Here is a 16709-nt window from a genome sequence, read left to right on the forward strand (position 1 = left end):
TACAGGGTGCCTGTGCTTCTGAGCTGAGAATATACCTAGGACACATCATGGTGCCCCCAGGAAGACTGGCAGAAGCGCAAGTTGCAGGGACCATAAGGGGTGGGTATCTGTGAGCTGCAGGAGGACTACCTTGACTGCTTCTGCTTTGATTTGGCACTGGATCCCTCCCCCAAGCTGTCAGTGGGGTCCAGAACTGCAGGGAAAGCTGGTCGTGCCCCTTACCCTCCCCTCCCCTCCCGCTCCCGGGGGCAGACTGGCGAGAAGTACGTACTACTTGGACCTGCCCGTCCTCCCCGATCTGGTGGATCTGGACCTGCTGGGCATTGGCCAGGGCGTAGTGCAGGGCCTGTGGGGGCGGCTGCTGCAGCTCACTGGTAGGTGGCGGCGTGCTCATCATGGTCTCTGCAGGGAGGTACACATGTGCCTGAGAGATCAGCCCAGGCTGAGCCCACCTTTGCCTTCCCCTGCCCCCACAGGGAGGAAGGGGAAGCCCTCCATCCTGGACATGGCAGCTCCTGGATGTGCAGCATCACGAGCAGCAGCTGTTCACACAGCAGAGATTTCTGACCTGTGGACAGAGATGAAGACCCGACCACCTCCGAACAGGGACAGTTCCCAGCCACCCACTGGGTATAAGTGAAGCTCCTCAGATGAAGCGACAAAAATGAAAAACAGGAAGAAAGTAGACATTAAACTGTTTCAGACCAGCCCAAAGTAGGATTGGTCCATGGATTATTTGGGAGAAAAGCCCCACTAACTCAATTAAAGGTAAACTTTTCAATAAAAGTTTTATTGTTGCTTAGTTGCTCAGTTGTGTCCAACTCTTTGCAATACCATGGACTACAGCCTGCCGGGCTCCTCTATCCGTGAAATTCTCCAGGCAAGAAGACTAGAGTGGGTTGCCGTTTCCTTCTCCAGGGGATCTTCCTGGCCCAAGGATCGAACCCGGGTCTCCTGTATTGCAGGCAGATGCTTTACTGCTGAGCCACCAGGGAAGACAAATAGTGTGCTTTACATGTTTAACCCAAAATGAGACACGTTTGTTTTCATGTGTACCACTTTTAATCACAATGCTATCTCAACCAGAATTTTCTTATACACTTAGAACATTAGAACTCAGAAAAAATTTTCATTATCAATGTACATAAAATATTTTTGTTGTAAAGAATGGATTAGGGCTTCCCTGATAACCCAGTTGGTAAAGAATCAGCCTGCAATGTGAGAGACCTGGGTTTGATCCCTGGGTTGTGAAGATCCCCTGGAGAAGGGAAAGGCTACCCACTCCAGTATTCTGGCCTGGAGAATTCCATGGACTGGATAGTCTCCATGGGGTTGCAAAGAGTTGGACACAACTGAGCGACTTTCACTTTCACTTCCTAAGAATGAATTACTCAAAAAACTTGAAAAGAAAAGACATATTAGAGTGAAACTCCTTGAGAAGTAGAATACGGATGTGAATGGAAGGGTGAAAAAGATATGAAACATCTGATTCTCGAAGAACAGACTTTTCATGCACTTTTGATACCTTAACAGTGCATATCAGCCTGACATGGTATAAACTCCACTGACTACCTTTTAAAAACTTACAATATAACATCATTAAAATGGTAACACGTGCAACACATCAGAAACCTCAAATTAAAGTTACTGAACTAACCAATCAATAGCTCCCTACAAGCATGCAACTTCGTGAAAACCAATTTAAATCCATGTTTTATAATCTATATTGATATCAAAATCCAGTGCAAAAATGGGCCTTGGTTACTTGCTTGCCATCCAAGAACAATCCAAGAGCTACAGCAAGTGACGGGAGACAAGGTTTCCTGCTGAGGGAAGATTCCACCCCCAACCTGCTCCCAGCAGAGACACATAGAAAAGGGCAGCCCCTCAAAAGCCTTGCCCCACTGGCTGGTGCTCCTCCACGTCCAGAGAGACACAAGGTCGGAGGCTGGTTCCCTGCGACCCTCACGTTCTGGGCTCTACATGGATGCTCCCCAACAAGAGCTGAAGGGAAAGCGCTGGGGGTGTTCACACAATAAAGGGCGGCCCCTTAAACTCAAGCACGTATACAAACTCACACAGTGTGGCCAGACAAGAGTGTGAAATACAGAGGTTTTAATAAATTGATACTTTAAAAGTCGCTTGAAATTAGTGATGTGGTGGTTTGTGCTCAAACTGGCAGTACTAATCCAGCTTTAAAGAGAGCAGCCTTGGCTCAGATGCTCACAGACAGCATTTACTTGTCAGTTCCTCTTCTGTGTGCTGATAATTCAGAAGTAAACAAGACAACCCCAGCTGGAATTACTACGGAGCCCAAATTTACAGAATCCTGGCTGAATGACACGTTCCTGGATTAAGTCTGTCACCAGAAGAGCCTTAGGTACCAGATTCGCTGTGTCAGGCCTCAAGTACGCAGGAAGATCAGTACAAAATCCCAGAGGCCCTTCAACCAGCCACCCTGTGCGTATCAAGTTTGAGCCAAGTAGGCAGTAAGTTAAGACAGAAAAACGTCAAGTCAACAGGAAGTTACAGAAACTTTGACAAAAGAAGAACGTGCTGTTCTGTGTTTCTCTCAAAATTCTAAGGGCTCCAGTGTCTGAGGAAGGGGCCCCCTCTGGCTCCCAGGAGACCAACCTCCCGAAAGCAGCCAGAGCCCACCCCAGAGGCACAGCGTGGAGAGCTGGGTGGACGGAGGCAGCGTGCCTTGTAGCACCAAGGAGTCTGCCTCCGAGACCCAGAGGACAGCTGACCCAGCAGGATGACATAGGGTTCCCCTGCCCCTGAGAAAGCTTCGGTCACTCTGGCCATGGAAGGTGCTACTGGACTCTGCAGACCTTCCCAGGGCCAGCCAGTGTCCATCCCAAAGGACACATCCTGAGAACCGGAGCCTGCCCAGCCTTGGCACTGACGAGCCTGTTCGCCACCCACAAGAGGACACAAGGCCAATGGCCGCACTGAGCTGCTCAAACCCAAAGCCTCTCAGGAGGAACACTGCCGTGTTTATAAACAGAGAACAAACGAACCGAAGACACGAAAGTGCCATTAAACCAAATGACTGTCATTCAGCTGAAGGAAACACTAGTAATTGCAAGAAAAACGTTTAAGTGAGCGAGAGTAAAGATGAAGGTCGTCATCACCAGCCCCTGCTGGAGACCAAGCCTGAGCAGCAAAGGGCGCTTTGGGACCAGCCCAGCCTCCCCGCCCAGCAGGGACCCAGTCCAGGCTGGCTCAGGGCCTCATACAGGCGCTAGCCGGAAACACGGGGTTCCAAGACCGCTGCCCAGATGGCATCTGAACACCATCCCGAGGGGGGCCAGACAGCTGGCCAAGGCTAAGCTGCCGGTGGTCCTGGCCGAACCCCTCCTGCGGCTGCCGAGCTCAGGCTGCTCTGCTCCTCAGCATCCACACGGGAGCGTCTCCCAGGGCACGAGTGGGCACGACACACGTGCCTCTGACGGCCCCAGACCACCCGCCTGGCTGCCCACAAACCTGAGGCTCCATACGAAGACGAGGACGGCGTTCTCCTGGAGAAGCTCTTGACGGCCAGGCTCTGGCCTCGCTGTTTTCGCCGCCAGGCTGTCCGACACTTGGAGTCGATACTCTGTTTGATTCGATACCAGTCAGATTCCGTGATTCCAAACTTATAGAAGAGGTGACCTGCAGAACACATCCAACGGAAGGAAGGTGAGACGCGGCCTCCCGCCCAGCTGTGGTCAGGGCGCAGCGGGAACAGAAAGCTGATGGGGAAGAGCCACCTCGGGCGGGCCTGTCGTGGGTGACGACAGCTTTTCATTCATTTAGCTTGAACTTTTTTGCTCTGATCCACTCACACCAAAAGGAGACAAGCTACGAGCTGGAGGTGAGCATTCCCACAGGCGTCCTGGATGCCCACACTCCAACCATCCACCCTGATCTCATACACAGCCTCCTGGGTCCTGAGACTGAAACAGAAGTCAAGGATCCTGAGAGCTTTACCGAAACTCCGACCTGTCACCCCTAGCGTGCTGCCCAGCCGCCTTCTTTCCCCTTCTCACGTTTCGGCTCCAACGCGATCTAAATGATCCTCCCCTCAACCAGCCCACTTGACCCCAGAGCCCTCCCAACTGCCACCTCCTAGATATTAATGATGTTTACTCCATTTCCTCCACAAACACAGGGGATCTTTGTTCTGCTCAAAGAACAGAGAACAGGCATCTCATGCCTGCCAAGAACACAGAACATCCAAGCGAGGACAGACGTATCAATGTTCGTTGACTAAACATTTACAATTCATCTGAAGACATTCTTCTACAGCTACTTGAGTCTGAGGCTTATGGAAGTTCCCCTGCCTCCCCGTCTGCCTCCTCAGTCAGAACAGAACTCCCTACAGGCAGAGATCAGCCCCCTCCCTGGAGCCCTTGCACACCTAGCCTAGTGGGCATCACATCCACAGACTGCTGGCCAGAGAGGCAGGGACACCAGGCTACAGCCCACCGGCACCCTCACCGTGGCCCCCACATGATGGCAAGTTCTCCACATGCAGCACGGGTCTGAGACCCCCTCCCACGGGAGGAGACCCCGCCCTGCCAGCCCGCCCATCTCTCAGTGGACCACTTCATCTCTTCCTTGTGCTCAACGGACAGAAAGTAGCTGTCAGGAACGTGGGAATCATAAGAAATGCTTTTCACCAGGGTGACCTCCTGTCTAGCTGGTCATGAAGCTCCACTGAATAAAGAGAAAATAAGTGGATGAAATTCAGAAATTTAATAAGAAGATTAAGCTGAAAAACTTCCTGTTTTGACTACTAAGAGCACCAAGTCTGGAGTATCTGCTGAGAGATAAACTGATGCCCAAAATCTGAAATCTGCTCTATGGGGACCACACAACCTAGAAATAATCAAAACAGAGGAAGTGTCTGTTTTCTTAAGTAAACTATATTTTCTTCTGTCAAAACACCTCCTGACTTTTTGTGAACACAAGCTAAGACATTTTTAACTCTAAACAGAATGACAACCAAAATGTCTGTAATCTTGATAAAGAGTAATGGGGTTAAGGAGGGCTGGGTTTAAGGGACTGGGGAGAAGCTGAACCACAGTGGTCTCAGCCCCACACTGTCACCCTGCAGGGAAGGAATCACATGAGGGCCGGGGCACCTCTGCTGGTTTCCAGGGCATCTCCAACCAGAGTCGTCCCTCTCTATTTACTGAGGGATGGCTCCATGCGAGGTATGGCTCTCAGTGCAGGGCAGACTCACAAAGTCCTGGCCAGTTATTCACTTGAGCAACAAGAGAACCCAACTACCCGCTGCAGTTACAATAGAACTCAAACAGTGACTGAGTCCAACCATCGGAACTACAATCACATAGTCACTGGGGACCGACCACTAAACACAGTTGTACAGTCACAGGAAGAGCCAGCTACCGGCTACAGCCACAGAGGAGCCCAGACACAGGCAAAGAACTGATGACCACACGCACATCCACCACCTCGTCAGGGGCCTGCTCCAACACAGATGGACCCCTGCGGACCACCCTCCGGCCCCGCGTGCCTTCCGCGCAAGGAAAACACCTTCCAAATGCCTCAATGGATTAACAAGATTATGCAAACTTTCAGAACTTGTTACTAACAGAAAAGAATATATACAAGACACATGAGGGTGTACAAATAAGAAACAAACGAAATGTTAATACTTTAAATTCGACTTTGTAAAAACCAACCTGCTAGTTCAAAACCTGGCTTACATCCTTTAAAGAAAAAATACACATTCTCATAGTTCTGCATTAACCATTTTAAAATGCTTCTAATAAAGTAATTGGCCTCCAACTAATAAAAATAAATGGAAAAAAATAAAATAAAATGAAATGCTTCTAAGACATCTTATTACATAGTTCCTTCCAACAGTGACTCAAGACTCCGGCTCTATGGCAGATGCCCCCATGATGGCTGCCAAGAAAAACTAATGAAGGAACCAGCAGCACTGATGCCCCGTCACCAAGAGGCTTGGCTCTGCCCCGGGAACCGTACAGGGCCAGTTAGGGCGGGGGGCACCGAAGGCTGGCGCCACAGCTGGGCTTCCTCTCACTTTGCCAAAGGTGTCCCCCATCTTTTCTGACAGCTCTGAGCAACCTCAGCTGAGTGAAAGGAGGAGAGAAGCTCCCATAACGAGTGATAAAAAGATTACTTTGAATTAACTGCTTTTCACACTTGTTGAAGCATTTTATCTCAAGTCATTTGATGCTCTTAAGAAAACCTCATGAAATAAGAACGCCATTATCCTCACTTTAGATCCAAAGCTGAGTTATCAGCGAGGAGTGAGAACCAGCCTAAAAATTCAGGCCTTCGGCGCCCACCCATGTAGAGAAGAAATGGCCACAGATGAGCCCAGCAGCCCCTCCCCACCCCAGCACCTCAAGACTCTCCATCTCAGCACTTGGTCTCAGCGGCAGACAAGCCAGCCCCTCAGTGGCTGGGCGGAGGGGGGGGACTGTGCAGCAGGCAAGCCCCACCCCGCCACGGGCGCCCTGCCCCCTGGAGTGTGAGGAGAGCCCGCTCCATGGTGATCTGAGATCCAGGGCCCCGCCTGCCTCTGCTTCTCACAGGCTCCCTCCCCCTACCAGCCCACACTGACCACCACTTCCTCCCAGGCCCCAGAGAGGCGTGCTGGGCCGGGCTGGTAGGAGCCTGATCACCCAGGTTCCAGAGAACCCAGGCCCTGAGCATTGTACTGAAACGTGCCCCAAAGTTCACATCCACGCCCAGGACCCAGAACGTGGTGATGCTCCCTGGACACAAGGTCGCTGCAGACATGACGAATTAACTGCAGATGCAGTCACACTGGAGTACAATGGGCTCTGAGTGCAGTAGGACAGGGTCGCCAGGAGGAGAGGAGACACACTGACACACAGGATCACACGGCCATGTGACAACAGACACTGACTCGCGCTGCTACAAACCACGATGGCCACGGGTCATAGGCTGTGAGCCTCCACCACAGACAAGACAGACTCACCCCCAGCCCTCCCAGGGAGACTGGCTCTGCTAGAACCATGGTCTCAACCTCATGGCCCCAGACACAGCCAGCCTGTCACACATCAGAGAGGTCAGTGTCAGTGGGGCTCTGGGTCCCCATGGACCATCAGCAACACCTTCTCTGCCCCAGGCTGACTCTGGAAAACCTGATGACAGTCCTCATGGACACGTGACTCCCACCTGTGCTGCTAAATCACATCACCCCGCGCTGGGGTCTCTCCATGTTGGCCCCCTCACAGTCGTCTTCAAAGACCTGTCAGTTCAGGGCCCCAGGGGCATACCAGTCTCATCTCTGGTCTCACGAGATCAGCCAGAAGGCTCCCGCAGTCTGAGCAGATGACTATGTGACTCACCAGTAAAGCCCCGAGAACTAGGCTACAGCACTATCAATTCAACAGGGAAAAGGCAACTGCTCTGTCTTTAGGTCCTAAGCCTCACGACAACGTGGCAAATTTCTTTACGTTTACAGTGAAGAGCTATTCTTGCACAGAGCACATGAACTGGATAGCAGGTCATCCCAGCTTCTGGGGGCCCGTTAACCCTGTGGAAGCCTGAAGAAGCTGGCATCCCACACGTTTTTCGCTCAGTAACCTTAGTCCCGTGCTCAGAGAAGTGCTTATGTTTCAAAATGCTAGTTTTTTTCCCCCTGAAAAAACCAAGCAAGGAAAATAGTTCTGATAATCAGAAAAGAGAAAAAATGTAAAGCCCAGCCTTGTCCACAGTGAGGTGGGTGTGGCTGGCAGTGGTGACAGTGGGTTCCTGACCCAGGAGGTGGCTGGCATGGCCAAAGTCAAAAGTCTGAAAAAGAAACTGCAGGGACTTCCCCGGTGGGCCAGTGGTTAAGAATCCACACTTCCACTGCAAGGGGTATGGGTTCGATTCCTGATCAAGGAACTAAAATCCCACATGCTAAGAAGTATGGCCAAAAAATTTAAGAAAAGAAAGAAATGATAAGTTTAGTGAATGTGTATGGGGCACCCGCTCCTGACCAGCTCTAACCTAGAGCTCTCTGCACAGCTCCCTGCCCGCCCTGCGGGCCCACCCTTCTCCCAGACACAGGGCACCCCTACTCCTGACCAGCTCTGACCCAGAGCCGCCCCAGCCCACCCCTGACAGTGGGGGTCCCCCAGTGCCCGCCCCCAGCGGAGCCCTCCCCCGACGGGCCTGAGGCGGCACTTACACCGGATGCCGTAGATGGTCAGGGGGTCGAGCTGCTTTTTGCCGTGTTTGCCCTGGCCCGAGAGGTTGGAGACGGCCTGCACCTCACGGTGGAAGAGGTAGTCCAGCAGCGTGAGCGCCATCTTCTCAGCCGTGCGGCAGTTGGTGCTAATGTGCAGCATGTCGGAGGGGATGATGGCGCAGCGCACCCGCATCTCAGGGTTGTTCTCGTCCCCCAGCCACGTGCCGTTGGGGTAGTCCTCTGGAAGACAGAGGGGTCTGGGTGAGCCCCGTGGGCCACAGTGCCCACGCCCCCAGCTTTCTCAAGGGGATCCTGGGAGGTGAGCGTCCGGAGCTCAGCTCACTCGGGAGGACCTGCCCGCTCGGCCTCAGGGAGGCAGCCCAGGACGCTCCTGGGACAGGCAGGAAACCGCAGGCAGAAAGGGAGGTGGCGGGGCATCAGGGCAGATGGCGCCCCCTCCGCCTGGTGGGAGGCAGGAGCCCACCTGTCTGCAAGCCCAGCAGCACCCTACCAGCTCCGTCAGCGATGAGGGACGATGCTACACCCTGACCAAGGGCCGGTGTCCCTGACACGCCTCCCCCCGTCTGTCACAGTCTCCCGGGAGTTGCAGGATTGACTAAGTGTGTGAAAGGGCTTAACGCTGTCAAACAAACACCAACTTTAAAAAGCCTCATCTTTTGGCCGAAGGAAACTCCACTTAGGAACGCAAATCAAGAGCACACTCGACTTTGCTTGCACGCTGGCCGCTTTCCAAGCACTCCTTCTGATCCTCATGTGGAAGCAAGTTGAGGCACAAGGCGGCCCCTAAAAGCGCCGCACTTGGGGGCAGGGCAACAGGAGGGGGAGTCAAACCTCACAGGGGGACCCGGCTTCCTGCTAAGGGTTGGCAGGCCAGGGGCCTTTAAGTCATGTTTCAGCCAGGGTTGTCACTGTTTCAAGATTTCTCATGAGATTTACTTTGAAATGTCCTGATTTACATTCTGGCCTCTATGCACAAAAAAGGCCCCGCAAAGGGCAGCCAGCCCGCCCGGCTTTGCCACAGGCCTGGAACAGAGCACAGGCCAAGGGGCCAGCTGTCTGGGACTTGCATGCTCTGCTCTGTGAGGGTGGCCTCTCCAGGCCAGGCTCCTGAATCACGCGATTTCCTCAAACACCAGGCAAGGCTCAGCAGCCCCATCATAACGACCACATCACCCCTGGGCCAGCCAGCCACTAGAGGGGTGAGGGAGACTGGCTCCTGACTTTGGCTAAGGACAGAAAACAAATCACAAGTCTGACTTTTGGAACACAGAGTAAGAGATGAGTAAGAAGAACCACTTCTCAGGAACAGGCTGGTTTGGAGGCAAAGAGGGGGAGCCAGGAGCAGCTTTCTGCCATCAGCCACCTGTGGCATTTACCTACCCACAGAAGAAGTGGACACATGATCCAAATGTAATGCGAAGGAACTTCTAGAGGTGCTGGCTCAGGCACTGCTGGAATGCAGAAAAGGCACCAGCTCCCAGCGAGTTTATTAACTTACCTACACAGAGTGGCAACTCTATGCCCGGCACAGGGTCTAACGCTCAAGATCTAAACCTTCAGTGAACCTAGAATGCCAGGCTTAACAACACCAGAGCAGAAGGACCGCCCTCCACCTGCAGCAGGGAGAGAATTGGAGGGGTCACTGAAGGAGGGCGCCCTGCAGGCCAGTGCAAGGACATCGGGCTGCAGGCTTCAACTCCAACCTCTGTACCGCCAAAGACCCTGCAGTTTCTCTCAGGAACAAGTATTATGAACTCTGTGTAGCCAGCTCCTATGTTTAGACAATATTTTTAAAGAAAAGTAAACACTGGACAAGAGTTTAGTGTCATTTTCCAAACCATGAGTCAACATCATGTCAAAGTGACGCCACGCCTGTGCGTAGGGGAGGCGGACAGCAGGTGGGGCGGGAGGGGGGCATTGGCAGGGGCTTCGTGACTCGGCTTCTCCATCACTGACTCCAACTGACATCCGCTTCCCTGGGGGCTGCCTGCACACATACCTCTACTTGGCTCCCCAGAGCCTGTGTGCACGCCGTGTACGACCCTGCTGGACCCGCAGACCAGAGGCTGGGGAAGGGAGGGGACCAGTCCCAAAAGTCCCCAGCAAGAGGTCCTCTGGTGCCCTGGGCCAGTGCTAGGAGCGCCCACCTGTCCAAGCCCCGGACCTGGCCCTGCCGCTCCAACGGGGACGTGGAGGAGGAAGGGCCATCCTCCTTCCAGACGCCACCCATCAGGAACCACCAGGCTCCAGTGACGATCGAGAAAACAGGCCGGGGCCACACCACGCTGTTCGCCCCCCACACAGACACAGGACACAGAGGGCAAGAGGCAGACACTGTCCAGCTGATCTGAGAGGGAGAAATGAGGAAGTGACCTCATCTGTTACACTGAATTCTCAGGAAAGCCAAACACCACGTCCAATGAATGAACAAGTTTACAAACCAAAACTAAGCCTCTTTTCTATGTAAACAATAATCACCCATCATGCTGCCTGATGGAAACTACCCAGGCTTCACAGATGAGCTCTGGGAACCCTGCAGCAGACGAGAGTACGGGGGGACACGGCGAGGAAGTGACTGAACGGCCAACGTGAGCGGAGGCGCGAGGCCGCAAGGACAAGTCCTCGGACCCAGGAGGGCTGTTTCCTCACCCAGCTCCCTGCTGACACGCAGCCCCAGGCCCGGAGGTGGCACATGGGCCACAGGGCAGTTACCAGAACATTTTGGAGGATGAAAGACGTCACTTCAAGCTCCTGCAAGAGTGGACGACACAGCACCCTCCACGTTCTCTGGCCCAGATGCTCCATCCTCACCCGGGGGCACCGGTCACAGCTATCGACACAGCCCCGTCTCACCTCTGGCCCGACATGGGGGCCGGAGCCTAGCCTGACAGTGACAATGAACCATGCCTTTTAAATGTGAAATAAGATGGAGCACCTGCCCACATAAATATTTGAGAAATCTGCCTTTTGACAATTCAAAATGAATATATTTATTTTGCTAAAATAGCTTGGTCCAGTTTTGGCAGCTGAAACAATATATTCTAGTAGCTCTGTTTAAAAACTACCAGTTGGATTTTAAGAAAAATAAACTTGCTTTCTACTCCAATCATTTAAATCTTTAATTAAATTAACTGACACTTCTGAAAAACTTACTTGAAGAAAACCCTAACTTGAACTTTCTAACCACTCAGATACTTCAGAATACAAATATGTGTTTCGAGGCTCTATTTTAGTTCCAGGAAAATGAAGTGAAGAGAAAACGACAAAATAAAGAGAATGACTGCATTCTCAAGGGCGTCAAGTTGAAGCAGAGAAAGCAGCCACCTGTGTCCCCACCTCCCCACCTGCTGATGTGCACACATACATGTATATATGCACGCATACACATGTGCACATCATGTGAATACATAGGCCCACCTCCTGAGGTGGTGATGCACACTCCCACACGCCCGCCAACACCAGGGAGATGTAACCCCAAGCTGCACGGCTGTCCCTGGACCGAGGTGTGTGCACCCCTGCATCCCTCTTCAAGTGCAAAGCTGTTCATGTGGGGTGGACAGAATGGTATCTAACCCGCGTCCCCTGCAAGCCAGGACTTCACACGCATTACTGCAACTCAGGGACTCCGAGAAAATGCCCCACGAGGCATCATCCCGCCTCCAAAGCAAAGGACAACACTCAAATCCATGGACAGTGACCTGCATGCCCTGCCCACGTCTCATGCAGGCTAGGAGGTCACCAGCCACTCCAGATGCCATCTCCCAACCAAACCCAGCCTGTTGCCTGAACTCTCTCCAAAGATACCAGAGGCCCACCCATGGGGTCCCAGAAGCCTCTAAGTCCTGTGCAGGCAGCTGTGGTTGACGGAAAATTCCCCCAGACACCCTGGGTTCCGGTCCCCCTCAACCCTCACTGATGACCGGCTCAAATCTCTGCAGCCACGAGAGGGGACTGGGGATACACTTCAGTCTCCAGTTAAAGCATGGTAAACAAGCTGAGAGGGGGCAACCTTCACCATTCACCACAGGCTTTGGGGTGCATGGGTGCCCATGCGTGACCTGGGGAAGGTCACAGGAGGTCAGGCCCTCAAGGCAGGCCTCTAGCCTCTCCAGGCCAGCCTCAAAGGATGCCCTGTGTCATGAGTGGGTGCTGGGCTGCACTTCTGCCAGGCTGCCCCAGCTGCTTGTGAATTTCTCTGCATGTGACATATAGGCTGTGGGGACACCAAGGGGCCTGGGAAGGGGCTGAGAGGTTTCCAGAACCTGCTTCGTGGGCTGCCTCCCAGCACAACCACACACTACCTTTCGTATCCTGTGCCAACCCGAGTCCTTCTGAGTGAAGGTATTACACCTTTCTTCAAGGTTCCCAAACCACCTGGCTCCTCCCAGGATTCATTTCCCTGCCACACCCCTGCCCCAGCACACCCCAGGAAGGTGCACCAAATCATTTCACTGACTTGGGGCTTTGCGACATGCACAGGCTGATTTCTGACAATAATTCAGTTTTCATCAAGGTACTTCCCTACTGAAAGCAAGTTCCAAATATCTTATATGCAGGATTGGTCCAGCTCTGTAAGAATTATCACATGCATAAATAGCAAGAATTAAAACTCGTCATTAAGAATCTAATGAAATCCCTTCATTAATGAATAGATCCCATTTTCAGTCCGTGCTGGCTAGTCTGTTTCCCTAACTCAGCTCACCAGCTTTGTCTCTGAACTAAGAGACCTAAATCATTACACCCCACACACTGTCAGTACTTAACCAGACAGGGGTGAACAACGACCTCTCCCTGCCATGGGCAGGGTGGAAGGCAGGAGCTAAGGAGTAAGCCTGCTGCTCACCACCCCTCTCCCATCTAGCACTTCCCTCTGATCCAAATGGAGCCGATGCTGCGGCAGCCAGAAGTGCCTAATTAAGACATGGTAAACCGCTGACACCTCCAGATCTATCATGGAACAGCACAGCATGCCAACCCATGCAGACCACGTGGGATTTCTAGGAAATAATCATTCTGAAAATCCGTGGTTCTCTGCAGTGAGGCACAGAAGTACTCTGGTAAGAAGATTAGAGCACGTATCCACTGCAGCCCGGGCTCTTATCAGAAAGAAGAGGACTCCGGCCCCTCAGCACCTACAGGCTAATGCCGCTTCTCCGACAGCCGCTCCCCAGGCCTGGTGGGTCAGACCAGGGAGGATATGGCAGGGAAACAGCTAATCCCCCGCTCAGAGCATCTGAATCGCTCGGGATGTTGACCAGACAGCCTGCGGCAACTCCACAGGACTCGTCCTCAGCTTAGCTCCTCTCCCCGTGTCCTCGTGCACAGCAGCCACTTAGGCACACACGCCGTCTCTGCTCCGTCTTCACAAACCCCAGGCCAACCGAGGACACTCAATCTGACACTCAGGATGCTGGAACTGCGGGGGACCTTCCGGAGGACACTGGGAACCTCCTACGCAGACCCCCAGAAAACCTATACTTTTTCCCTATAGATGTCAATACTAAGAAGCTCAAACTGTGATTCCTTTATGTACATTCACATCTGACTCGGTCTGCAGCTTCCCCCACTGAAATATATTTCACATTAATCACACCACATTAAGAAATAAAAGACACACAAAAAAAAGAAATAAAAGACAACATCTTCTATTTTTATGATAATCCCAGACTCCCCCAAATGACCCCATGTCATGTTTGGAGCTGATGCCATTTAAACCAAACAAATCAGGTCTATAGTAAGTAACCAGATCTAGGGAGGTATTTACCCAAAACTCACATGGATGAAGAATAAGAACTTTCTCTGCAGCTGTTCCAAGTATAATTTTCATTCACTTTCCACCAGGAAGAAGTCAGGAGCACCTCTCTTCCTCACATCTAACGAGTCAGAGACTAGCGCCCCTGACCCAGCAATTCCACTCCCAGGTATCAGCCCCAGAAAAATGAAAACACACACAAAACCCTGCACACAGATGTGCAGAGCAGCACTGCTCACGACACCCAGAAAGTGGGCACGGCCCCAGTGTCCATAGATGGGTGATGGACAAACAGCACATGTCTCCATGATGGGCCGTCACCCGGCCAGAAAGAAGAATGAAGCACTGGTGCACGTGACAGGAGGGCGCTACTGCTTCCCTCAAGTGAAACCTGCACGACCAGCAACCCGAGACAAGAAGCTGGGCAGAGGCGGCGGGACTGGAGGACGGGGCACGGGGTCCCGCTCTGGGGTCTCTCTGGGGAAAACACCCTGGATTTAGACAGTGGTGCTCTGCACTCTGTGAACAGACTACAGCCTGCCAGCACTCCTGCTTTAAGATGGTCGTTGTGATGGAATGGAAACCTTTTTCCTGTGCCCACTCTGACATCTCAACCCTGCAACTTCTGTTAGAGGTGAATGTTTTAAAAAGAAATTTGTTTTCAGCGTTTTAATGTGGTAACAAGTCTTTCAAACGGGACAATCTTTGTCCGTAGAAAAATCTACACTTTTAGGAAAAAATCAACAACTTGGACAGAGAAGCAGAACTACCGCACCAGCCCGCTCTGGTTAACAAGCTAAAGCTTGAGACTCAGTGACACGATGCTACGTCTGCCGAGTAATCGCGTCTCTCTTTCCAGGCGCTGGCAGAAGGCCTGTTTGGGAAACACTGACTCAACCTCTGAGAGCAAGAAAGAGCTGCCAGGAGGCAGGAACTCTCTGGAGCACAAGCCAGGCCACCTCCCAGACCCAGGGCCAGGTGAGAGTGAACCCCAGATCCCACAGGAGAGAGGACGGTCCCCCTACATCACATTGGGCAGGGGCGGCACAGCCCCCGGCATGGCCTCAACCTGGACATGCAGTCCCTCTGAATGGAACCCCGACCGTCATCAGAGACACAGGACAAAGCTGTGGTCAGACAAGTGAGCCGACCACCAGATATCAAGTCACAACTGTCCATCACTAGAACCCCATCACTAGAACCAGATTCAGTGAGTGAAACTAACTGAAAATGATTATGTAAATCAGTATTAACATGGAGAGATTTCTACCATGCAGTGGGGAGAAGCAAGTTATAGGATGGTAAATACAGCATGTGATTTGTAGAGCTCTCTGGAATGTTGATTTGCAGAATTCTCTGGACCAGAAATGCTTCCAGTTATTCTCACTTCCTTCATCATTTTTATATTTTATCATCTTTCAAAAGCAATAAATATATATTACTTTTCTAAACAATGGGGGAAAAAACCTGAGCCCTGTGGGGATTTCACTCTCCATGTGGCCAGAAACTCACACATCACTGCTAGTCATCCCCTTCCATGGTCGCCAGTGAACAGTCCATGTGTCGCTGGCCCTGCGGCTCCGGCCCGTGCTGTTCAAGGGCCACTGCACACCCGTTACCTCACGTGCGGAGAGGACGCACCTTCTGAATTCAGGGTGATGAGGGTGACGTTGTTGCCGATGTTCTGGCTTCCCGACTGCCCGCAGTTGGAGACGGAGTCGCTGGCCTCGGACCCGCTCTCCCCGTCCTCATTGTGGCTGTCCTCCTGGCCTGGTACCTTCACCACGATGGTGTTCTGCCGACGCCCGGGCACCGCGCTGTGCGGAAACAGAGACACAAGCAGCGTGGTGAGAGCAGCACGGCAGCACGCGGAGACAGTTCTGCACACACGCTCCCTCTCACGTCTCAGAGAGACGTACCCCAGCACGCACACTGCGCCACCAGCCTTTCCGCAACTCTTTCTGCTCATGTTAACAGCAGGAAGCAGTCTGCGGCTCCAAGAAACCAAAGGAAACTAGAAACGTTTAAAGGAAGTGAAATCACAACAGGCTGTGACTCGAGGCCGGACACACGACCTCCTGTCACGGAGGTGACCCTGCACAGCACTGCTGTCGGGGTCACAGAGACTTCTGGGAAAGCCTCTGCAGACTCAGATGACAGCCCCGACCTGCTCCGTCCCGGGACATTCTGAACAAGACGGCCCAGGAGGACGCAGCTCTCACTCCCAACTGTCCCCCGCTAACAGAAGCCGCTTGAGCGGGCTGAAAAAGCCAGTCAAGAGCCTCCTGGGGGACCCTCTCACCACCACAAGGGACCCTGAGGCGGAGCAGTGAGACACCGCCAGGAAACCAGACCACCACAGCTCCAAAACGTGCTCAAAAAAAATTTATCTGGAGACACGTGACCCTTCGACTTCCTTCAAGAGACTGCTGCACCCAAAGAGGGGAAGCAGTGAAATGTCCCTGCTTGAGGGGTCTCCATCCCGGGGCTGGACCTCACTAAATGCTCCGGACCTGCCATGACTGCCACCCTCGCCAGGCCCATCTCATGGGCCATCTGCTCCATGGCCTTGGCCCCGTGTCTTCACCCACCTCCCTCGGCCAGGCTCCTGGGGCCTCAGCCACGACAAGGAAGGAGGAGGACCGCTGCAGGAGGGTCTGCACGACTCACTGGGAAGCAGCGTGATGGGGCCAATGCCACGGGGAGGGGGGCCCCCGCACATGAGGGGCAAAGATGCCCGCCATGCAC

General features: G+C 52.8%; 1 protein-coding gene across 8 annotated transcripts in view; it reads right to left on the reverse strand.

Moving 5' to 3' along the window:
- The window catches only part of BANP (BTG3 associated nuclear protein), a 70285-nt gene that overhangs the window by 16355 nt on the left and 37221 nt on the right, over positions 1 to 16709 (reverse strand). For all 8 annotated transcript variants that reach the window (XM_070451417.1, XM_020905852.2, XM_020905850.2 and 5 more), the window contains 4 exons: positions 15603 to 15778; positions 8189 to 8428; positions 3490 to 3657; positions 272 to 402 (listed from right to left, as the gene is read on the reverse strand). In XM_070451417.1, coding sequence (XP_070307518.1) covers positions 272 to 402; positions 3490 to 3657; positions 8189 to 8428; positions 15603 to 15778 — 715 coding nt within the window. The remainder of the gene's footprint in view (positions 1 to 271; positions 403 to 3489; positions 3658 to 8188; positions 8429 to 15602; positions 15779 to 16709) is intronic.

Source organism: Odocoileus virginianus, chromosome 20, assembly GCF_023699985.2.
Source record: "Odocoileus virginianus isolate 20LAN1187 ecotype Illinois chromosome 20, Ovbor_1.2, whole genome shotgun sequence".
In the NCBI taxonomy this organism is placed as follows: domain Eukaryota; kingdom Metazoa; phylum Chordata; class Mammalia; order Artiodactyla; family Cervidae; genus Odocoileus; species Odocoileus virginianus.